The 24,639-nt window shown below is 55.9% G+C and overlaps 1 protein-coding gene across 7 annotated transcripts in view; it reads right to left on the bottom strand.

Moving 5' to 3' along the window:
* CUX2 (cut like homeobox 2) overlaps positions 1 to 24,639 on the bottom strand; it is a 66,568-nt gene that overhangs the window by 3,641 nt on the left and 38,288 nt on the right. For 3 of the 7 annotated variants that reach the window (XM_071572273.1, XM_071572266.1, XM_071572272.1), the window contains exons 2-16: positions 14,151 to 14,229; positions 8,763 to 8,900; positions 8,500 to 8,590; positions 7,665 to 7,741; positions 7,516 to 7,582; positions 7,251 to 7,299; positions 6,538 to 6,642; positions 5,652 to 5,843; positions 5,486 to 5,544; positions 5,085 to 5,332; positions 4,247 to 4,876; positions 3,144 to 3,245; positions 1,760 to 2,535; positions 1,179 to 1,338; positions 86 to 355 (exon numbers count right to left, since the gene is read on the bottom strand). In XM_071572273.1, coding sequence (XP_071428374.1) covers positions 86 to 355; positions 1,179 to 1,338; positions 1,760 to 2,535; positions 3,144 to 3,245; positions 4,247 to 4,876; positions 5,085 to 5,332; positions 5,486 to 5,544; positions 5,652 to 5,843; positions 6,538 to 6,642; positions 7,251 to 7,299; positions 7,516 to 7,582; positions 7,665 to 7,741; positions 8,500 to 8,590; positions 8,763 to 8,900; positions 14,151 to 14,229 — 3,043 coding nt within the window. The other 4 variants (XM_071572269.1, XM_071572267.1, XM_071572268.1 and 1 more) reach the window with 4 other exon arrangements.

The following is a 24,639-nucleotide window of genomic DNA, read 5'->3' as shown; positions in this document are numbered from 1 at the left end:
GCCTGCATCTATGGGAACTGGGGAGCTGGATCCACACATCCTCACCAGCGGCCCCCAAAAACCCATGAGGAGAGAGGGTCCGCACCTAAATTGTTGTCCGTCAAGACCTCCTTGACCTTCTTGGTGATGGAGTAGGTGTCCAGCTCGGGGGACATGGCGACAATCTCCTGGATGCCCATGGGTCCCTGGCTGTTGGGATGCATCTTCCCACTCAGTGTGGGTGTTGACCGGCTCTCGGGCTGCTGATTTTCCTTGCTGCTCTCCAAGGACAAGGTGAGGGGCTCCTGGCAGCCCTTGTCGTGCTCAGTGGGGCTGGGGGGTGGCGAGGGGGACGGCTGGGGCTCTGCCGGGCTGGCTGTGTGACAGTGGGGACAGGGGTCAGGGGGACGGCACGAGGAGACAGCACAGGGACCAGGGACAGGGGTCAGGGGGATGGCACGAGACAGCACAGGGACCGAGGACAGAGGTCAGGGGACAGCACAAGGAGACAGCACAGGGACTGGGGACAGGGGTCAGGGGAACAGCAAGAGGAGACAGCACAGGGACCAGGGACAGGGGTCAGGGGGATGGGCACGAGGAGACAGCACAGGGACTGGGGACAGGGGTCGGGGACGGCACGAGGAGACAGCACAGGGACCAGGGACAGGGGTCAGGGGGACAGCAAGAGGAGACAGCACAGGGATCAGGGACAGGGGTCAGGGGGACAGCAAGAGGAGACAGCACAGGGACTGGGGACAGGGGTCAGAGGGATGGCACAAGGAGACAGCACAGGGACCGGCAGGGGCAGGAAGGCTCTTCTGGGGGATGCCTGTGCCTCTGCCCTCCCTCTCCAGTGGTTACATCAAAGCAGGAGGTGCCAGTGGAATAATTAAAAAGAACATCACTAATATAAAAATATTCATTAGTGTTTTATGCCAGGCACAAAGCCAAAGGTTTTTGATGTGGCTTCTGTTGATTTTGTTTTTAAATTTAACATGTTTTAAATTAAGGAGGCTGGGGATGAAAGAGGATTCCCAGGATCAGGGTGTGGACACAGGGACAGCTCTTCCCGGAGCTGGGGTGAGAGCAGGACAAACCCTGCCCTGGGATGCAGTGGGTGGACACAAAAGTGGGGACACTGATGGCACATGGGGACACTGATGGCACATAGGGACCAGGGAGACAGCGGTGTCACTTACCCTGGGATGGCGTGGGCTGCTGGCTGATGCCCTGGCCCAGCTGGTCGGTCAGCCAGAGCTGCATGCGGATGAAGGGCTCCCGCCCCTTCTGGGTCAGCTTGCTCCACGGCTTGGGCCGCGACAGCATGTCACTCACACTGCCCTGGGACAGTCCCAGCACCTAGGGCACCACGGACGTGTCACCACCAAAGGTGGGCTGAACTCCTCCCCATGCTGGGACACTGCCTGCTCTCCACCCCCACATAAAGGCACAGGAATCGGGTTGTCACCCCCTGCCACCTGCTGCCCCATGGCACATCTGGATCCCTTGCCCCCAGTCACAGATGTTGATGGTGGGATACCCAGTGGGCTGGCAGGATGGTCCCAGCAGGGGTCTGCACAGGGTACAGGGCATTCCTGGTGGGAAGTGCCACCAACCAGTTAGTGGTGGCCACTGGGAGATCATTTGGGATTGGATCAGACCCTGAGGACTCGGCATCCTTCAAGGGCAAACCCAGCAGGAAGAAGCAGAACCCTGAAAGGAACCCTGAGCTCTGGGTTGTGGAGGAGACCTCAGACCCCCCACCCCTCCAGGCTGGTACCTTCTCCCCAAAGATCCTCTGGCAGATGCCATTCTTGGCCAACTTCTCCTTGACCTGCCGTGTCAGCTCCAGCGTGTCCACCTCCCTGTACATGTACATCTCGTACTGCTCTGGCGTCAGCGGGGGCACGGTGGGCTTCAGGGTGCGCGGCACGTATGTGGGGTAGTAGGAGAGCCGCCCACCGGCCGCCGGCTCCGCGCCCGCTCCCTCCGCCTTCATCTCCGACAGCCGGTGTGGGTCCTCGTCCGCCGGCGGCAGCTCATCCTCGTTGGTGCCGCCCTCGCCAGACTCGCCCCGTGGCCAGCCCCGGCCGTTGGCCATGCCGGAGTAGCTCGAGGAGGAGGAGGAGAGCGAAGGCGACACGGAGGTGTAGGGCCGGCTGAGCAGGCTCCGCTCCGACGCCCAGTGCTGGTCAAAGTAGGATCCGGCGTCGCCGATCTCCGACTTCACCTTGCGGATGATGCTCTGGACGAAGGCGGCGGGAGAGAGCACGGCCAGGGGGGTCTGTGGGGGGCCGGGGCTGGCCCCGCTCCCCTCCTCCTGCTTCACATGGGCAGGGGCGACGTTCTGGCTGACAGTGGCCAGCGTGGCGCGCTCAGCAGGCGTGGGGTCCGTGGGGCGCCCGCTGCCCCCCGACTCCACGTCCAGCAGCGCCTGCTGCTGCGCCTGCATCTCCCGCCGCGCCTGCTCCAGGATGCTCTTGATGGCGTCCTCCGAGCTGCTGCCGCCCGCCCCGTTGGCCACCGCCTGCACCCCCGACGGCGTTTTGGGTTCCCCTGCAGAGCAAAGGGGTGAGGGCAGCCCCAAGGAGCATCAGGAAAAGGGATTTATCCCAGTCTGGTTTGGATGCTGGCGCAGAGCAGGACCAGCAGGACCCACAAAGCTTCACCACCCCAACTCAAAGACAGCTTATTTCTTGATGGTTGCGAAATAAATCCCATTACCAACGACACGATAGACAAACATGTTTGTTTTTCCTGTCTGTTTTTCCACTGTTCCCATCTTAATTTAATTCTCTGGGATTCTGCTTTCTCAGCAGACTACCTGTTTTAATGTATTTCATTTCTTGTAATTGACTGTGAGCACAGCTGCTTTAATGATTCCTTGTGCCAGATGGATCGTGCATCCTCATTTAGTCATCTGTTTTGGGGTGGGGGCGAGGAAAAGAACATCCAAAGTTTCTGAAAACCCAGACATGAAGTCTGCTGCACAGGGGCTCTTCCAGCCCTGATGGTATTTATCTCTTTCCACAAAGCCCCAAAAATTCTCTGTGGTCATCAGTGGGTGAACATCCCCAAAAAGGCCCATTTTTGGGGTGAGACCCACAGTCACATAGAACCCAAGGGCTTGCCCAACCCCAGGGCCACCCCATGCCAGCACCTACCTCCCTTCTGCGACTCGATCTCCTTCTTCGCCTGCTCCAGGATGCTCTTGATGGCGTCGTCAGAGCCGGTCTCCGGTGTCCTGATCCGCGGTGTGATGCTCCCTGATCAAAGAGGCAGGAGAACAGCTTTGTCACTGGCGCTGGTTTTACAAGCTCCACTTGTATGTCAGGAAGTATTTACAGCTCCTCGTGTTCAGTTATTTTTAGGGATGCTGGTTTGAAGACAAGTGTCACTCCCGATTAGTTGCTACTGGAGGCCCCGGGAGCTGTGGCTGCCAGCTCCTGCCTCTGGCATGGCATCTCCCACCACCGTGGTCATCCCATCCAAGGGCACCCACTCCACATTGATGTGAAGGCTGCTGAGCAGAGACATGGGCACGGGGACCACGTCTCCATCACTGGCACTGCGCCCTCCTGGCTGTGCAGGTGGAAGTTTAATAGTGGATCAGATCCAACGGATAAATTGGAGTCTTCCAGGCTGAAACCAGCAGATTCACGGACCATGGACATGCATCATCCAGTCCTGGTGCCACCATGGGGACCTGAGTGACCAGCTGCCACCTCTGAGACAGTGTCAGCAGCTCCAGCTGTCCCTGGAGCCAGGACTCACTGTTCTGTGGCAGAGCCAACACCCTGCCGAGGTCCCACAGCACTAAAACTTCATTATTTTAACAAAATATTCCCGAGCACATTGATTCATACGGCACAGAACAGCCTAATGAATAATTAAATGGCACTTGTCAGAATAAATGAGGAAAGCACGTCCAGGGACGCAGCTTCCACAGCAATGGGTTGTTGTTAATTGCTGCTGTTTGCCAGGACTCATCCCAGCCAGCAGCTGGATCCATCCCACCAGGGACAATCCCGGAGTGCCACCAGTGGGACCAATGCCCCTGCCCTGCTTATGGACTGGAGAGCCCCCCTGCAATGGCATGGAGACCCCCTAAAACAGCATAGAGTCCCCCTGAAACAGCATCGAGCCCCTCTGCAATGGCATGGGACACCCCAGGGTGCTGCTGGGGTGAACTGGGAGGGGATCCCACGGCACCACTTCCAGCATCCCAGGGCAGACCCTGCTGGCCAGGGCCACCCCAACCACTCACCTCTCTGGCGCACCTGGATAGTCCTCAGGGCCAGCACGTTCTGCTCGTCGGAAAGGAACTGCTTCATCTTGATGAACGGCTCCTTGCCCTTCACCGTCAGCTTGTGCCAGGGCTTGGGCCGTGCCAGGATCTCGCTGACAGAGCCCTGCGACAGCCCCAACACGTAGTGCCCGAACACCCGCTGCCCGATGTTGTGCTTCAGCAGCTGCTCCTTCACCTGGAAGGCGATTTCGGCCGTGTCCAGCTGCTCCTCCTCGGTGGCGCTGCCGGCACTGCCCTCGGAGGGCTCACCGGGCGGGCTGGCGGCGCTGGCGATGGGTGCGGGGGGCGCGGTGCTGCTTTTGGCCCCGAAGAAGGAGGAGGGAAAGGGTGGTCCCCCAGCAGTGCTCTCGCTCTTGTAGGTGGGCAGGGGGAGGTGGGGGGCCTTGGCATCCCCCGGAAGCCGCTCGCCCGCTGGGAAGGGGGACACTGAGAAAGTCCGGGGACCATCGGGGGCCGCGGCAGGGCCGGGCAGCGGTGGGAGGGGAGTGGGGGACGCGGGTTCATCAGTTGGGGCGTGATGAGGGGATGGGTATGGCTGCTCCATGCCCAGCGAGTCCTTGCCCGACTCGTCTTCGGAGTGATCCTCCTCTAGAGAGGAATGAGAGAGGGAGACACACTAGAGTCCTCCCGGCCACAGCCCTGGCACAGCCCCACAGGGAAGCAGCTCCTGCCTCAGAACAGCCTCCCCAGGTGACATGCCACCCCCTGTTCTCCCCCCACCCTGCCCTGGCTCCAGTCAGCACAGGGTCTGCCCCCACTGCCCACATTCCCAGGGATGTTCCCACTGGGACCCTACCAGTGTTGGCCAGCAGGCTGGGCTTCTCCAGCAGGTACTTCTGGGAGGGGTAGAAAGCCTCCTTCCCCAGCAGCAGGGCCTCCTCTGCCTTCGATATGCTCTGCAAGGAGCCAAGCCGAGATGGGAACGGGCGGCGGAGGCACCGGCGGCAGGGCTGGCACAGCCCGGCCAGCGTGTCGGCACGCGCCGCGGCACTTGCCTGGGGAAGGCTGCAGCCGGCAGAGGCCACCTTCATCGCCTTCAGGATGCTGGGAGGGAGACAAGGCGTGACTCGTGGCCATGGCACTTTGCTGCTGCCAAGGCACCGAGTGTTATGGCTGCTGGGGCGTTGCCGTGGGTGCCGACGGTGCCGCGCCAACCGGGATAGAGGTAAACAAGCACAGGTGCCACCCAAGCCATACCTCAGCTCTGTTTTGATCTCCTCGTAGTCTGCCTGTGCCTGCAGCTTCTCCTCCAGCTTCTGCAGAGGAGCAGAGGAGGGGAGTCCTCATGGCCACTCCTGGTGCCCACCCGGCACGGCCGGACCCGCAGCCCCACCCCTGGCAAGCCCCAACCCCGCGGGCGCACCTCGATGGCTTCATTCTTGGCGGCCAACTGCCCCTCCAGCTCGGCAATCTGGTTGGCAGAGGACTCCTCCAGCTCCTGCAGAGAGCTCTGGAGGTGCTGGACATCCTTCAGGAGCCGCAGGATCTCCCGGTCCTTGGCAGCCAGAGCTGCCTCCAGCCTCGACCCTGGGCACATGGCGTAGTTCACTTTGTCCTGGTGGGAGAGGGGACACTGTCGGTTCCTGGCCTTCCAACATGGGGACAAGGGCCACCCTCCCTCTCAGCCCTGTGGGATGGGGATGAGGTGGTGGAGCTCTGGGAAGAGACACACTTTTTTTCTGCCTTTAAAGGTCTCACAGGTGTATCCGGATGCTGGGGGGGTGCTACTGGGGTGCAAGTTCCACCTCGGTGGAAACACATCTTGAGCATTTTGGGCTTGCTCCCCAACACAGTGGGTGCTCCTGAACACTAAAAGATGCTCCCAAGTGCAACGGGATGTTCCTGAACACATTTGGGTGCTCCTGGCTGTGACACATGCTGCTGGCCCTGAGGGGATGGTCCTGGCCCTGAGGGGATGGTTCTGGCCCTGAGGGGATGCTCCTGGCCCTGCAGGGGATGCTGCTGGCCCTGCAGGGGATGCTCCTGGCCCTGAGGGGATGCTCCTGGCCCTGCAGGGGATGCTGCTGGCCCTGAGGGGATGCTGCTGGCCCTGAGGGGATGCTGCTGGCCCTGCAGGGGATGCTGCTGGCCCTGCAGGGGATGCTCCTGGCCCCAAGGGGATGCTCCTGGCCCCAAGGGGATGCTGCTGGCCCTGAGGGGATGCTCCTGACCCTAAGGGGATGCTGCTGGCCTCAAGGGGATGCTGCTGGCCTCAAGGGGATGCTGCTGGCCCCAGAGGGTGCTCTCACCCCGGCAGTGCCCGTCGGGGAGCAGCAGGCCAGGCGGAGGGAGCTGTTGACGGCCGCCAGCTGCTCCCGCAAACTCTCCACTTCCCTCTGCGCCGCCTCCGCTCGCTGCAGGAGAACAGAAGGGGTATCAGACTGGGCACCCACGGCTCAGCCACCCCACACAGGGCAGAGCGGGGTCTCTATCATCATCCTGCTCCCACCACCAGCACTATAAGTCCCCCTCCATGTATTTAAGCTCCCCACATCCTAACGCAGTTCCCGATCCCAATCCCTGGGCACTGGCTGCAGGTCACCTCCAGGACACTGCCCTGTTCCACCCAAAAGGCTGTTTTTATTTTACACGGAAATTGTTCTTTTAAGCCTCTTTTATTATCCATGTGCATTTGTTTGTACTGGATCTTCAGAATTAAATAAAACTAATTCAGAGGAATGGATGAAACCAGGAGTAATTACATGAGAATACAACACCAGAGCAGAGTGGGTTGTACCCTAAACACCTGGGAGAAGCTCGAGGTGACAAACACACCAGTGAGCCCCAACATGGGGCAGAGAGTTCCATAAGGGGAAGGAAAACTGAGCTCCCCTTTGTAGGGATTCCCAATCCTGGTGCTCAGCAACCATTTTGGGTTCATCCAGCCCACACAGATGCTCAGGGTGCTGCTGTGGGTGCAGCACCCTGGGCTCAGCTCCTGGAAAGTCAGTTCCCAGCTCACCTGGTTGGCTTTTTCAAGGTTGGTCATGATCATGGCGACTTCATCTGCCCTGTGAGGAGAAAGCAAGAGGAGTCAGGGGGTGCAGAGGCACAGACACAGCCCAGGGCACGGGCAGGAGTTCAGGGACAAGGACCCCACAACTGAAGGGATCCTGTCCAGGATCTCAGCTCCTTGAGCCATTTAGCAGCATCACAGGGATGTCCCAGGGCTGCCATGGGTGGCTCAGGTCAGCCTTGGGTACGACCTGGCACGGCTGGCAACTTACTTGGACGCAGCTTCCTCGTCGTATTTACACCGCAGCTCCAGCAGCTCTGTCTGAGTGGCCTTCAGCGCTGAAAGAGGAAGAGGAGGGTGAGCCATAGGGCAGGGGCTTGGCCCCCAGTGGCTGGTGGCCCCTGTCCTGCCTGCCCCTACCTGCGTGGAGCACTTTGATCTTCTCCTCTGCCTCCCCCAGCCGAGCAGCCAAAGTGACCTGTGCTTCCTGCAGGCCCCTGTGAGAGATGGGCATGAGGGATGTGCGGGGGGCACCATGGCCATGCCAACCACAGAGACACCCCTCACTGCATCCCCTCCTCTACCCCATCATTTCACTGAAGCCAGAAAAGCCCCACCACTGGATACCAAGACATATTCAAGCCGTGTTACTCATCAATGTTAAGGACTTTATTGCCCAGGTGTAAAAAAATTCACCTTGAGCTGAAAATGGTCCCCAATCCCTGTGGCTGAAACGCCTCCAAGGGGGAGATGGCAGCCCACCCTTCACCTGTAATTAACTGGAGGAGGGGGAAGCAATCAGGGAAAAGTTATTCTGCATTATTTATAGCCTGCACTTGCCAGGAACTGACTCGCAGAGATCTGCAATTTAGGGTTTAAAGACTCCTCATTTGTTTCCCGACGCGGCGTGTTAAGGAATAACAATGAAGGCACCGAGGAAGGCGGGAGCCTCCAAATTAAAAGGTCATTTAATGAGGTTCACCCGGAGACCCGAGTTTAATCCATTTGTCCGAGTGAAGCCACGTGCCAGGGACAAGCAGAGGGGGACGGCAGGAAAGATCGGTCCCGAAACCACACGGGATGGGGGACAGACAGTCGGACACTGCGAGTGTCTCAGACCTGTATCAGGTTTCTGGGCAGGCTGTGACCGCTCTGAACCCGGACGGCGAAGGGAAGGAGGAGAGGGACGGACAGACAGACAGACGTCCCTGTGTTCCCGCAGTGCCCCACAACCCCATGCCTGGCACTCACGTACTTTTGCTTCTCTGCCTCATTTCTCTGCGCCGAGGTCTCTGTGCTCGGCGCTCTGCCGTCCTCGGCCGCCGGCGATGTCCCCTCTCTGCGCTCTGCGGGGGGACACGTGTCACTCGGCTGCGGAGGGGACAGCAGCGGTGGCCGCTGGGGACCACGAGCCAGGGGGCGGATCCTGGCCCTGGGACCCACCCTGCATGCCAGGGGCGCTCAGGGGCACGTGGGGGAGCCCAGCTGGGGACCGCCCTCATCCGACGGGAGCGGTACCTTTGGTGCCAACGAGCTCCGTGTGCTTCTTCCAGGGCCGGCTGAGGTCCCGCAGGGCCGGCGGGTCAGGCTCGAGGCGCTGCAACTGCTGCAGCCGGTCCTCCAGGCTCCGGGCAGCCTCCAGCACAGGCGCGGGGTCTGCGGGACGGGCATGCGGCGTGAGAGGCAGGGATGCCCACCACCAACCCGGGCACCCGCTGCCCACCTCCCTTATCATCCGCCCGGGGCAGCCGCTCTCCACACCCCGCTTAAAACAAACCACAGGGTGCCAGGTGCCCTGCGGCCATCCTGCCTTTCCAGGGGACACGGACATCCCTACATCCTGCCTTTCCAGGTGCCATGGGGACACCCTACCCCTAGATCCTGCTTTTCCAGGTGCAGTGGGCACAGCCCTTGGTCTTGCTATTCCAGGCCGACAGGGATACCCCCGAGTCCTGCTTTTCCAGGTGTCTTGAGGACATCCCTGCATTCTGCCATTCCAGGTGCCATGGGGACATCCCTTCATCCTGCCATTCCAAATGCCATGGGGACACCCTACTCCTGTATCCTGCCTTTCCAGGTGCCATGGGGACACCCCTTAGTCTTGCCATTCCAGGCGCCATGGGGACACCCTACCTCTGGATCCTCCCTTTCCAGGTGCCATGGGGACACCCTACCCCTGGATCCTGCCATTCCAGGAGCCATAGGGTCACCCTACCCCTGGATCCTGCCACTCCAGGTGCCATGGGGACACCCCACCCCTGTGTCCTGCCCTTCCCTGCCAGCCCCGAGGCTGCAGGGCGGGCAGGGCCAGCCCCGGTGTCACGGGCAGGGCCAGCCCCGGTGTCACGGGCAGGGCCAGCCCCGGTGCCGCGGGCAGGGCCAGTCCCGGTGCCACGGGCAGGGCCAGCCCCGGTGCCGCGGGCAGGGCCAGCCCCGGTGCCGCGGGCAGGGCCAGCCCCGGTGGGCACACACAATGGCGGTTTGTGCCGAGGTAAGCAGGTGCATCCGGAGCCGTCCGTCTTCCCTCTGTCAGCATTACACCATCATTAGCTGGTGTCTGCTCAGCGGGGTGTGCCATTATGTCTCCCAGGGCTGATGTAATTATACATTGACATAATTAACCCAGCAAGCCCATTAAGCAGGCCAGCTAAAAATTCATCTATAATTATTTGTTGTGTGCATGCTAATGAGTCCATCTGCACTGCCATTGTACAACATGAACAAATTAATTTACAAGTCTGGATTTTTTAATAAGTTCAAGAAAATGCCTCCTATTGAGCCAGGTTAATATAGGTTTGGGGTTTGGGTGTTGCTTTTTTTTTTTTTAAGAAAAGAACAGGAAGGAAAATAGATTTCAATTCTCCGGGGTCAAAAAGTTAGACAAACAGGGAAGTGGGATGGAGTTGGGTGCTGCTGTCGGCACAGACACGTGGCAGGCATCCAAGGGTAAAAGATAATAACTGGGACAGAAAAAAATCCAAGAACTGGCTTTCTCCATTTGGAACAGGACACAGAGCAGCTCTGCTGCTCCGAGAGTCCCTGGCTGAGATGGAAGAGGTGTGGGACAAAGGGCCTGGCACTTCTGAGGCCACACCATGGGATTCAGGGCATCAGCTGCAGTGCCAGGGGACTTTGAGGTGAACCTGCCCAAAAGACAAATAGCATGGATTGATGCTCCTTGAACATGAGTGACTCTGAGACATGTGCCCCCCAAATGGGGCTTGGGGGTGTCTCTGACCCACTGCTGCCCTCCCATCATCCCACAGCACATCACCTGTGGGGTGCAGAGCCCACATGTTTATGCTGAAAGTCCTCAGACCATCCTTCTCCACATGGAATGTCCTCCCTTCCTTCTGCTGGACAGAGACCCCATGGGAGGGATGGAATAAGAGGTCAGTGCCCAGTCCTGGCCATGGGGATCCAGAGGCAAATGCTGAAATTTGGCACTGAAACAGGGGCTTGGCTGCAGCTGGGACCTTACTGGGGTGCCCCTGGCAGCCTTTGGCTCGTGGCATTCCTCAGCTCAGCACCCCACGGGCTGGTTCCTCACCCAGAGCTGCAGGAGCACAGCATCAAAGGGGATTGTGGTGGTATGGCACAGCCTGAACCGCACTGGATGCTCCCACAGCCATTAATAACACCCATAAGTACACGAGCAGAGATAACGATATGGGTAATTAAACCCTGCGCTCTGGGGACTCCAGGGGCTGGCTGGGGGTGCCCCCACGCTGCCCAGCCCTGGGGGTGTTGGCAGGAGGCTCCATGCCAGCCTGCAGCTGCCTCTGTGGGGATAAATACCAGGGCAGGCCCCGCTGGTTCCATGCTGGCAGCTCCTCTTGTCTCCAAGATGAGAAATTATATGGGAAAAATGGGTCTCAGCGATGTAGCTCTGGGGATTTTGCTCAGGTCAGCATTTTTCCTCCTGTGAGCTGCTGAAATACAGCTGAGGTGTTCCCCCACCATGCTGCTCCCCACTAGAAGCCAAGAGTCCAGGATAAAGAGGTGGGGAGAGGAGCTTTGGGAAGGGAAAAGAGCAAGGGATGCTTCGGCTCTGCTTGCATGGACACAAAATGCCCGTCTGGATTAATGACACTGTGCTAATGCCACACTGCCCATCCACTGGAAATGCTGCCCCTGGCTGTGGGGTCGGCTCTGAGACTGTGGGAGGTATTGGGATGTACCAAAGGGACCCCATCAAGCTCATTCCACACTGGTGCCATGCTCATGCTCTGCTCGTGCTGGACAAACCCTCCTGCTGCAGGAGAGAGGATGGGTACACTCCAAACCAAGCACAGTGCCTGCTCATGCCAAGGATACCACGTGCCATCACACTCTGAGCCACACAGGAGGGCTCAGGACACTGCCCAGGGCTCAGGGGGCAGTTTCTTCCTCCATGGATCCCCACTGGGGCAGGTCAGACCTCGCACCACTGGGATGGTAAATCACTGGTGGCACAGATGGGTCATGGGTGATGTGGGTGACACATGTGCCAAGACAGGGCCCTGGGGCACCACAGACTCCAGGGCCACAGTGTGGCATCACCCACCAATGGCACAGCCAGCTCCCGTGGGAGACAGTGTGGCCCTGCCCAGGGACTCTTACCTATCTATCCATAGCCTCACCCAATATTTTATACATACATATATATATATATATATATATACATACACACACACCCCAAACCAATAAATAAATAAATAATAAATTTGCACACAAAAATCAGTGCTGCCACTAGCTGGCGTCATTGGCCATCCTTTAGCGGCCCCGGCAGTGCTGCAGCAGGATCATGGAATATCCTGAGCTGGAAGAGACCACATGGATCATCGATCCAGCCACTGGCCCTGCACAGACATCCCAACAATCCCTCCCTTGTCCCGTTGTCCAAACACTCCTGGAGCTCTGGCAGCCTCGGGGCTGTGCCCACTGCCCTGGGGAGCCTGGTCAGTGCCCACCACCCTCTGGGGGAAGAGCCTTTTCCTGAGATCCCACCTGACCCTGCCTGGCACAGCTCCAGCCACTCCCTGGCCTGCCCCTGCTCACAGAGCAGAGATTGGTGCTGTTTCTCCACTGCCCCTCGTGAGAGAGCTGTGGATTGGGAGGAGGTCTCTCCTCAGTCTGCTCTTCTCCAGCTGAACAAACCAAGTGCCCTCAGCTGCTCCTCACACGGCTTCTCGTCCAGACCCTTCCCCATCCTCACAGCCCTCCTTTGGATGCTCACGAACAGCAAAAGGGACTGGACAGACTTGCCCCCTGGTGTCCCCATGGGGTTGGGGGTCTTTCCCCACGCTGGAAGGGGTCTAGCCCATGGGCAGACCCACTCCCAGACATTCCTCTGTGGCCACTGGAGCAGCTTGAGGTATCTGTGTGACACCAGGATGGGACAGGAGGAGCTCTGGGTGCTCATCACCGTCTCTGAGCAGGCACAGCATCTGTATCCCTGGGACCAGCAGCTCATCCCTGTGCCAGGGCCTGGCCTCTTGACCCAGCCATGGCTGAGGTCTCCATGCCAAGGGCTGAGGGGTGACATCTGCCCTGTGCTGCTGCCTGGCTCCAAGAGGAGCCCGGAGCATCCATGGCACCTCCACAGTGCTGTCACCTCTCCCACTGGGGTGGCTTCTCCTCCACCACCCCATCCCAACCTGCTCAAACACATCCACCAGCACCCTCCGAATCCCTCCACGAGTCAAAGTCAGCCTTAAATCAAATCATCCCCAACAACAATGACATTAATTATGCTTTTAACACATTTTACTGCTTCCCCCCCTTCCCTTCACGCCACATCTGTGTGAACAATATCCAAAAGATTTACGGTTTTCTCCCGTAATTACAGACACACAGCCAGCTCACTTATCAAAATACTTGCTGAGCAATCAGGCTCAGTTACAGTCTCTGCCAGAGATTTGTGTTGACAGCAGCCATTCAAAGCAAAAAAATGTCGAATCAGGACTTATGTGGCGCTTGGAAAGTGTTCCACAAAGAGTCTGCCTGTGAGAGACACGCGGCCAAGGAGCAGACAGGATGAACCCCAGGCAGGAGGGTCTGGGGAGCACGAGGGGAGCAAGAAGGATGCTGTGGAGAGCAGAGAGAGGAGAAGAGGTGGAGTTGGGGTGCAGAGATCACAGGGCAGCAGTTTTGGGGTGCGCAGGTGTGTGTGAGCAGGAGGAGCGCGGCGGGAGAGCGCGGGGAGGTGGGGAGGGAAGATAACTGGGTTCTGGAAACCGAGCTGACATTTGGTTCTCATAGCACAGGAGAAAATTTAATGAGGACAAAAATATGTCTCCCTAATTCCCCTAAGAAATCATTAAAACATTTTGTTATTCCTAAATGTCTGGAAAATGAATTAGTGGCCCTGCAGGAACCTTTTCTGTGCATCTTCACCCGCTCACAGCTCCCTGTCCCCGCCGTGCCGGGGGATGCTCCGTGCCTGGCACACACAAACCCACACAAAGTGGGCAGCAGCAGGAGGGGGGACCAAGCCTCTCACTCATCCCTAGCACCAGCTCTGCCAACACAAACCTCAGGGCTGCCCCGTGCCTCAGTTTCCCCCTCCCAAGAGTTCAAGCGGTGCCCCAGACAGGGGGCACAGCCCAGCACGGCAGTGCCACAGGGAAGGGCGCCCCGGTGGCTCGTGCTGCTCTTTGGGTTAACTTACCATCAAACAGACAACTGGGAATAGCCGCAGTGTTACTACACGGGCTGAGCAAATGTATTCCTTTCCTAATGTCAAGATGCATTTGGCTCAGGGGCTGAAACACAGCGATGGCAAAAGCTGCTTCCTCTCCTCTCTTCGGCTGGGCTCTCCAGAGCACCATGCGCGGGGACGGTGCCGCGGTCCTCGCTGGCTCCTCTCGGCACCGGCGCGGGCACCCACTCGTTAGGCAGCCAGGTCGCCACCGCGCTGCTTACCTGGAGCTTCCAGCAACTGCTTGTAAACGCTCAGGAAAGCCGTCTCAGCCTCCTTGCTTCTCTTACTAAGTGCAATCACCTGCAGGGAGATGGATAAACGGGTCAGGGATGGGCTCGGAGGAAGGAACCGGCTCTGCCGAGCCAGTGGGGCCGGTGCCACCAGCACCAGCACCAGCACAGCTCCGTGTCCCCTCCGTGCCCTGCGCTGCCACTCGCTGCTGCCTTTGGCTAAACTGCTCGTGCCGCTGCCATGTCATGTCGCCCTAAATCATTGATGGACTCTGAGTAAATGAAAATTATAATTTAATGTCAGTGCTTAAATAAGAAATAAAGAAGCCTGGCCGCTGTTGTGCTTGTCGGGCCGGCTCTGGCACACGGCCCTCCCCAGCCACTCTCCCAGTACGGGGCTGTGGGGGCAAGTGATGCCCACACCAGGACTGGGCATTGCTCCTGTCCCTGTCCCCGTCCCCCTCAGCTCTTGGGGTGCTGGTGATGCTCATTCCAGCTGAGGGGTAGGGGGTGGCACAGCACATCCCTAATAACCCAACAACATATTAATCTGCTGCCTGTCCCCATCCAACATTTATGAGCATGAATCATTTACTCACTTTAATTTTGCAAGGCACAATGACACCTCGGGGCAGGGGCTGCTGCCCGCTGGGTTCCCTTGTTACCCCTCACATCCAGATGGGATGGGCACCGGTGGGACACACTCTGTGCCCCTGCTGCCTGGGCACAGGATCAGGGATGGAGGTGACCCATCCCAAACTGGGTGGAAGAAAGGGTGTCCCACCCAGCAGACACCAGTGGAATAGCCAACTAAACCCCTCTTAAGCAGCCGATGGGCTATTATGAAACAAAGCCTGAACTACGATGGGCTAATTATGAAACAAAGCCTGAACTTCATGCAGCAGCTCCCACACCGGAGCATCCCTTCCCTCCTCCGGAGCATCCCTTCCCTCCTCCGTGCCAGAGGAGCTCCTGGATTGCCATCGCTTGTCATTCCAACCCCAAGCAAAGGGCTCATTTGTAATCCAGCAGCCACCTGAGCAAAGCGCCTTCTCCTCGCGAGCTCGCAGGCACTGGAGCACAAAGATCATTTCTCTATTGTTAAAATTGTATAAGCTGGGCTTTTTATAGCGCCTCGTACACAAACCTACTTTTCCAGCACAGGAGGAATCTGGGCACTTTTCTCCGGCGTTCTGCAAAAATGCTTGGCTTCAGGGGGCTTTAAAATAGTGACAATGAAGTGGGGAAGGGAGGGGGGGAGCTGGTGGGTGGCACTGCCCGCGTGGTGGGGCAGGACAGGACAGCTCTGTGCCCGCTGGATTTGCCAGCAGCACGTGGTGTTGGGGGGCACAGGGAGCCCTGATGGGGGGACTGTGAGGATGTGGAGACACCGTGGTGGTGGTGGTGTGCTCATGGCATCAGCCCTGTGTGAGCCCCCCCGGGTTCCCAAATCCTTTGGATTTTGCGTGGGAGTGGCACAGCCCTTTGGCACAGCTCTGCCACGGGGTGATGGGCATGCCTGGACCTGCCTGAGCTGCTCTGAAGAGCTTCATCCCCCCCTGAGATGGCATCAACCAAAGGGTGCAAAGATCCAGGCCCAATGTTCTCCACCCCCTCCCCATCACCTGTGCCTGCCCCCCATGCACCCAGGCCAGGGGCAAGGGACTGGCCCAGACTCCAAAGCAAGCTGTTCCCACTCCATTTTATTCCTGAAGTCACATCACAGAGACAAAGTGCTTTTCAGGGGGAAACTTTGAAGCTTTTCCCTCTCCTCAGCAATCCTGATGGGTGTCCAAGCATCCCTCACTAGGAATGCTGTGGCTCTGGGGTGGGAAGGAACCTGCAGCATCCCCAAGCTGTGGTCCCCCAGTCCTGGTCTCTCCATGGCCACACACCACAGGCTCACCAGGAATGTATCCTGGTTCACCCACCACTCAGCCCAAATTCCCAGGGAGCAGCCACAGACCCACCCAACACCACCTTTCCACCCATTAACTACCATCAGCACCTTAACTGGAGCCACAGCACCATTTCTGGTGAGGAGTTTGGGGATCATTCCGTCAGACAAGGAATTTGGGGCCACTTCACCAGCCCTGCTCCTGCCCTGTCCCCCTGCTCTGGACTCTGGTTCAGGCTGGCACATTCCAGCCCATGTTTGTGCCAGGACATCACCAGCATGGACAACTTGCAGGATGGTGAGCCAGGCACCCACTCAGCTCTTCCAGAGTTCCAATAAACTTCAAGGAAATGTCACTGGAAAAAAAGATCTCTAGCATTTCCAGTGATCTGTTCAGGATGGGGATAATTTACTCAGATGCCAGGGAAGATTCCTGCCAGAGCAGCTCTGAGCCCATTCAGGGATGGCTCACCCCGACCCTGAAACTGATGTTATTTCTGAACACCAGGGGCCAGCCCACACCAGTCCTAAAATCAAGGTTTGTCACCAAACCCCTCAATCCCTGCTTTGTGGAGAGGCAGGGACCAAACTCTGTGCCCACTTCCAAGGGAGCTGCTAAACAGAGGAGAGAATGGATAAAAACACAGGAGTTGAGCATTCCTGGAAGCTCCCCTGGCTCTGCAGGGCCAGGAAGGCATTGCCCCTGTTCCCAAACACCCACGGTGCAAACCCACCGCCCCACAATCTCCCTCTGCCCACAGAGGTGCCAGCAGCGAGCTCTGCCTCCATCTCATGCATCCATGGACTCTCCATCCCCATTTCCCCCTCCATCTTCCTCGGCAGCACCGCAGGCTCAAGGTGAGCCCGGCCCGGCATCGCCGCCGCCACCGCCTGATAAATCACAGCTACGCGCCGGGTCCTCTCCATGGCTGGTGACTTTCCAGCAAAGCAATTATCACTGTGGAATGCGTAATAGCCTAATTAATTACTATTGTCAGGCTGGCCCCTGTGCCATGATTATACCTTCCGAAGCCAACTTTTCAAACATTTGGAAGCAGAAATATTATTATAATTGACTGGCACGACGGCAGCGCTCCCCTGGCACAGCCGCGGCTTCTCCCGGCGCGGCGGCGGCACCGACGGCACCCCTGGCCCGCTCCGAAGGCGCGGGATCGACATCGCACCGGCGCCGAGTTTATTCTTACATCCATGAGATCAAGTGCAGGATAAGTAGTGGGTTATTTCCATCTAAATACTAGTGGCAGTAAACCACAAATGAGCTCTTTTTCACAGCGTGAAGGAACAGCTGTTGGGGGAGAAAGCGGCAGCAGAGACCCCAAATGTTGAAGAAAACTGATGAAAAAATTAATTCAAGTCTTTGCTATTTTCCTTGCTTTTTTTTTTTTTTTTGCTGATGTGTAAAGAAGTCGGGGAGAACAAGAGGGTGGAAGGAGGGGGGAGACTGGGAAGAAGCTGCTGTCCCGGGAGGGCTCTGGGTGACGGGGATGGACACCGTGTGTGTTGGGGTCTGTTGGTGCCTCCCAAGCACTCTGTGTCTGACTGACACTTTAAATCCATCACACGTGTGCACAGACCTACTGTGCATCCACAGACCCACCACACCCAACCACAGACCCCTCACACCCAACCACAGACCCCTCAAACACAACCACAGACCCCTCAAACACAACCACAGACCCATCACACCCAACCACAGACCCCTCAAAGACAACCACAGACCCATCACACACACCCCCAAATCCATCACACACAAAATCACAGACTAACCACATCCACAGAAGCCCCACTGCACACGCACAGAGACCCACCATACACCCACACACCACCCACACACAGACCCCTCACACCCTCACTGACACACTGCACACAAGTACAACCCCACTGCACACCCACACAAACCCTTCACATGTGGCCAAACTCATCACACAACACCCCCACAGATCCACTGCACACCCATTGAACACCCACACAGACCCTTCACACACACCCAGATTCACTGCACACCCATTGCACATCCACCCAGACCCATTACACACACCCAGACTCCTTGCACACCCATTGCACACCCACAGACCCATCACACCCCCACAGACTCATTGCACACTCACTGCACACCCACACAGACCCATCACACACACCCACAGACTCACTGCACCCATTGCACACCCAGACCCATCACACACACCCACAGATCCACTGCACATCCACACAGACCCTTTACACACACTCATTGCACACCCACACAGACCCTTTACACACACTCATTGCACACCCACTGCACACACAGACCCTTTACACACACTCATTGCACACCCACTGCACACACACACAGCCCCATCACACTCATTGTACACTCACACAGCCCCATCACACACACCCACAGACTCTCTCCTGCACCCCCTGCTCCCACAACACCCCCCATTCCTCCACAGGCAGGAGCAGCTCCCAACGTTTTCACAAGGCCAGAAAGCAATTCATGTCAAAAAGATCAATAATATCAAAATAAAGCCTGAGAATTCCAGTTAAAGGGAACATCACAGAAATATGTTGTTCACGTCCATGATTTGGAGATTAAAAAAAAAGGGAGGGGAAAAAAGAGAATCAATAAAAGTTCTTCAGATGATGTTATTCCTAATGAGAAATACACTGAGACTGCTGCAAATAACTGCTTAAAAGGGAAAAAAAAGGCATTAATAATTTACTTTATAAAGCACAGGATCCCGAACGCGAGAAAATCGCTGCCGGTTCTTAATGTGGTTGGAACAATTCCTGACAAGTTCAGAGGTGCTTTGGCAAAGTTCTTGGGAGCAGAGGCAGGGAATGTTGAGCTCATTCAGTGATTTTTCCCCCTCTTTTCTGCAGCATCCCAAGAGAAGGTGCCCCAGCCCTTCCCTCCCTCTGCTCCGCAGCATTTTCTGGGCTGAGCCCCCAGATCAGCACCAAGGGGAATATTAAGGCTTATTTCAGCACCCTCACCACCATAATTTAATTAACTTTTTTTTTACACTGGCTGCTTTAGTTGGTTTTTCCTATTTTTTTTCCTATTTTTTTCCCCTGAATTTATTTTTTTTTAGTGTGTTTGCTGACAGTTGGCAGCTCCAAACCATCTGCCACCAACACACCCCCCAACCCCAAAGTCTTCAGCATCCAACCCAGCAAAGACCAGGCTGGTTCCTGACCATCCCCACCAGAAGGTGCTGCCTGGGCAGGTTAATCCTCAGCAAGGCCACATTTCTTGCAAGCTCCCCAAATTATTTCCCTGGAAAAATGTTTTCCTGAAAAGTGATGTTCCTGGAAATGGATTTTCCTGAAAAAATAGGTAAAATTCCCTGGGCAGCTGAGAGCAGTGGTGGGCAGAGGGCACAGGCAGGGATGGCTCAGGCTCTGCACCCCTGGCATGGATGGTGTGGGGGGTGGTGAGGGGTGTCTGGATTTGGGGTGGATTTGGGATGAATTTGGGGTGGATTTGGGATGAATTTGGAGTGGATTTGGGATGAATTTGGGATGAATTTGGGGTGGATTTGGGATGAATTTGGGGTGGATTTGGGATGAATTTGGGATGAATTTGGGGTGGATTTGGGATGAATTTGGGATGAATTTGGGGTGGATTTGGGATGAATTTGGGGTGGATTTGGGATGAATTTGGGGTGAATTTGGGGTGGATTTGGGATGAATTTGGGGTGGATTTGGGATGAATTTGGGGCGGATTTGGGATGAATTTGGGATGGAATTGGGGTGGATTTGGGGTGGATTTGGGATGGCCCCACACCCCGAGCATCACCAAGTTTCACCTCCCATTTAGCGGAACAAAACTTTTAATTTAGATGTTTTCATCTATCTATCAGAGTAAAAAAAATAAGTTTAAAATAATGACTGTAATAAATGAAGGTAATTAATTGTAGTTTGTTCCTTTACTGTCTAGTCAGCTTAATTTTACCTTTTCATCTAATAATGAGAAAATAATTTTTGTGCTCTGAGGGTTAATGATATGTAACTGCAAGAGCTGCTAATTGCATGTTGCAAACTATTCATCAAAATCCCCATCTGCGCTACTTGATTATGTTTGCTAAATTATTGCTTTGAATTATCTTTCATAAAGCAACTTTTGTAATTAGCAGGGCTTTCGCTCTGCTCTTTTCTCCGGCACAAGGAGATTCAAACTTTGTCCCTCTCAAGCTGTTGCCATTAAAGTGCTTTTGGGGAGAGAAAGGAGCTGCCCTTCAGTGCCTGGTGGGGGGAAATTAAAGCTGGTTGAGCCTCTCTGGTTACAATTTATTCTCCTGGTCCTGCTGCTCCTTCCTCGAGTTAAAAATTATATAAGGAGCCTAAAAATATATGAGATGTATTTGGGAATAGCAGAGAAATGGCCCATCCAGCTCACCCCACCAGCAGGTTAATATTTAAATTTATATTTTTTTCCTATTTTTTCCTCCCACATTAGAGGAAAGAGCAGAGGGGGAATGTTTGCCACCCATCAGCCCAATTTTAGGGGCTCCTGCCTGTGGTGCATGTGGGGTAGGACTTGGCTCTCCTTGGTGAATATTCTTGATGAGAGAGGAAAAGTGGGATTTGAGGGGGGGAAATAGCACAGGAGTGGTGCAGATTTTCAGAATTTGAAAAAGGGGGGGGGAAAGAGGAAAAAGAGGGGGAAAGGGGAGAAAAGAAATGAGGGGAAATGGGGGGGGGGGGAAGGGGACAAAAGGGGGAAGGGGAAGAGGAAGAAATGAGGGGAGGAAAGGAAAAAATGGAAAAGAGGGGAAACAAAGGAGTGGGAAAGGGGAAAAGAAGGGAAAAGGAGAAAAAAGGAAAAAGAAGGCAAAAGAGGGGGAAAGAGAGAAGAGAAAGAGAAGAGAAAGAGAAGAGAAGGAAAAGAGAAGGAAAAGATGAAAAAACAGAAAGAGGAAAGAGAGAAGGAAAAGATGAAAAGGAAAGGAAAAATATTTCAAAACAGAAGGGAAAAAAGAAAGAAAAGAGTGAAGGGGAAAAGGGAAAAGAACAGAAAAGAGGGAAAGAGGGAGAGGAGAGTCCTGAGCCCACTGTGAGCCTGGCACTGGAGCAGCCCAGAATGCCAACCTCAGGAGAGCAGAATCCACCTTTTGGGATCAAATCTCCCCAGACCTCCCATGGCAAAACATTCCCTGGAGAGAGGAGGGTGGGGAAGCAGCTGCCACCACATCCTGCTCTCCCTCAGAGCCCCAGAAATCCGGAGCACTCGGGCAGAGGGGCTGGCTGGGCTTCCCCAAGGACAGGGCTCATGTTCCTGTGGCGGATCTAATGAAGACTATTGGAAAAAATGCAGTATTTAAAAGACTGAAAATGTATTCCTATTGTTATCATTCTCTTTTATGTGTTTATGCACAGAGCATGGGAATGAATCAATACTGGATTGCCCTATAAATAAATGAGCATATCCGTAAACCCAGTAATAAAATGAAGTGATGAAAAATATGGAAATCAGTCACATTTGTGTAAATCCACTTATTGTTTACTTTAATATTTCCTTATGCAGTTCTGCAGCTCCAAAGAGACAGATTTAAAGGCAGGTAATGCTCAGCAGATGACAGATCCCAACGTGGTGCTGCTCCAGAGCTCTCCAGGGATTTCCAGCCAAGCACACTGGAGGAGCAGAAGAAGCAGACCCCGAGGAGAGCACGGCATTGCCACGGGGAGAAGAGGTGTCCCGAACTGCCATGGGACTCCCCCTGGCATGAGGGACCAAAGCCAAGGCACCCACGGAGCCTCCAGGGATGTGGAGCACCTGGGGCAGGATGGAGGATGGAGGAGTGGGATGTTCTCTGCAGGAGTGGGGTGGGATGGGGCCCTGTTGTCCCCACCCTGGTGCTTGGCTCTCCCTCAGATCCCCCACTGCAACCTCATCTGGGAGATCCGGGCCATGTCATGGCACTGCTTGGTCACATCATGGCATCTCCTGCCTGTGCCGTGGTGCCTCCTGGTCATGTTGTGCCATCTCCTGCCCATGTCATGGCATCTCCTGACAACATCATGGCATCTCCTGGCCACACCTTGGCATCTCCTGGCCATGTCACGGCACCTCTTGGCCATGTCATGGCACCTCCTGATAACATCATGGCATCTCCCGGCCACACCTTGGCACCTCTTGGCCATGCTGTGGTACCTCCTGATCACAACATGGCACTTCCCAGTTATGTCGTGGCATCTCCCAGACACACCATGGTGCCTCCTCGTCACAACATGGCACCTCTTGGCCATGACACTGTCCCTCCCAATCATGCCATGGCCTCTCCTGACAACATCACAGCACCATCCAGCCACACCTTGGCATCTCCTGGCCACAGTCTGGCAGCTCCTGGCGACTCCACGGTACCTTCCAGCAGTGGTGGCTCTTTCCCTTGCCTGGAAGCTCTGCAGGCAGGGCCACCATCCCCAGTGTCCTGCAGGGGACTTCAGGGAGCCCACTGTAGCAGGGCCCTGCCCACCACACCTCCGTGGCACAAGGACCAGCCAGGGAGCCAAAGCAGATGGATTTGATCAGCTGCAGAAACCCCTCAAAGGGTTGGGGACAGTGACCTCCTGCCTTGGCCACATCAAGCCATGTCCAGTCTGTCCCTCCCAGGGCTCGGCCCATTCCAACCCCTCAAGAGCTAGAGGGATGGGAATGGTCTTGGATCATCCCCAGGACCATGGGGGGCAAGAGCATCTCCTGCTCCGCTGCCCACCCCTCTGCCAGCATTCCCTGTAGCGCTGCCAGCCTTCCCTCCCACCCACCCAGGCTGGCAGAAACACCCCATCCCACACAGCCTCCCAGAAAAGCTATTTTAGAGTTGCTCTTTTTTTTTCTCCCCTCCCCCCTTTCTCATCTTTTTTTTTTTAATTGATTTTTCGAGCAGCCAGCCCATGTCCCCCCATCTGGGCTGTGAGTTGGGTGCCAGCAGCTCCGCGCCGAGCGCTCCACGCTTGCTTTTTATAAACGCCTCCAAACCCAAAGTTTCCTCCCTCGCTGCCAGACCCAGCCAGGTGGATTCCACAGCCAGGAGATGCTGCAACCCCCAGCAAGGCCCTTTGCCCAGCTCTGCCCATCCAACTGGAGGCAGCAAGAGCCAGAAATCCCCAAATCCCAAGGTTAGGGGCTAAAATTTGTCTTTGTGGCTAATTAGCTGTCCTTCTGTTAGTCACTTTTAGCCACAGATCCCAAAATCCTGTTACTGGGGAGGGAAATTCGCTGCCCTATTGAGTAAATTCCCTTCCAGCAAATCTCCTGCACCTCAGGTACATTTTTCTCAAATTCCTGGCTGAGTTCAATTAAATGTTTATGATACTCCGTGTTTTCCCCCTTTCCACTGAAGGAACAGCAATTAAGGTCCTTCTGGAATAAAACAAAAACAAAAGGTGGAGGAAAAAAAAAAGAAAAGAAGGGAAAAAACAAAGGTGGAGGAAAAACAAAAAAAGAAGGAAAGAAACAAAACAAAAGTGGTTTAGGGGGGCTGGGGTTTGAAATTGGAGGAACGTGATTCCCCCAGACCGGCTTCGCTCAGTGTCGCGTTGGCAGAATCGACAAGGGGGTTTATATGAATAATTGAAGAAATTCTGTATTCCCTGCAAAAGAAAAGGCAAGCAGAGAGGGTTGTTGAGATAATCAGGAGCTCGCTAATCAATATTCTCAGCCCCAGCCTCCTCCTCGCTCCTCCAAAAGGAGCAGTGCCATAAGCTCATCAGTAACTGTAAAAAAAACATCGCACTCCGAGTGTCAAAATAGTCAAGCACAGCATATTGTGTTGCCAGCTTTGCCTCCCGGCCCGCCCCGGTGCCAGCTCCCATCCGTCAGCGGCGAGGGCAGGCGGCCAACGCCGCCCGGCGCAGCCTGGGCGCTCACAAACGCCGGGCTTAAGATAGAGATGGCTTTTTAATTTGGGTGGAAGGCAGGAAAAGGAGGGGAGGCTGGAAATGATGGGGTTGCTGAGGTGGGAAGAGACCTGTGGGGTGGTGGCTGGTGAGTCCCTCCAGCCTGGCAGTGCCAGGGGGTATCCCGGTGCTCACCCGGGTTGCACCGCGGGGAAAAGAGCTGGAAAAAACTTAGGCTGGCACCATAAACTGAGGCAAAGGTTTTGTCTCATGGGGAGATACGGGGAGAGGGCGTATTCCCGCTATGGAAACCTCATTAGACAGAGTCTAATTACTGCCCTGCAGAGACAGACACCGAACAACCTGAGCAGGAGGAGGCTATTAATTGCTGTTTGATGAATTGGGGGGCCGAGATGCTGGGGATGGAGGTCAGGAGGTGCCTGCCTGGGGCTCAGCTGGGCCCTCAACTCTGGCCATCCAATCCCAGCCCAACTCGCCCAGCTCCCAAAACGGGCATTTTTGGGGCAAACTGGCTTTGGGAGGGAAGGAGCTGCTTCCACCAGGACCTGCATCCTCATGTCCCACCAAAACCTCAAGACTGTGATCTCCATGGAGTCAGCCCTGAATCCTGGCACTGTGGGATTTAAGCTGTGCCTGCCTGAACCATGAGGGATTCGGCTGCTTCCTCCTTGGCATCACCAAAATGCCACCAGGCTGTGCCACAGCAGGGTGTATGGCAGG

This window comes from Pithys albifrons, chromosome 17 (assembly GCF_047495875.1).
Source record: "Pithys albifrons albifrons isolate INPA30051 chromosome 17, PitAlb_v1, whole genome shotgun sequence".
In the NCBI taxonomy this organism is placed as follows: domain Eukaryota; kingdom Metazoa; phylum Chordata; class Aves; order Passeriformes; family Thamnophilidae; genus Pithys; species Pithys albifrons.
The sequence above is the reverse complement of the archived record's forward strand: the minus strand, read 5'-3'. Positions and strand labels throughout refer to the sequence as shown.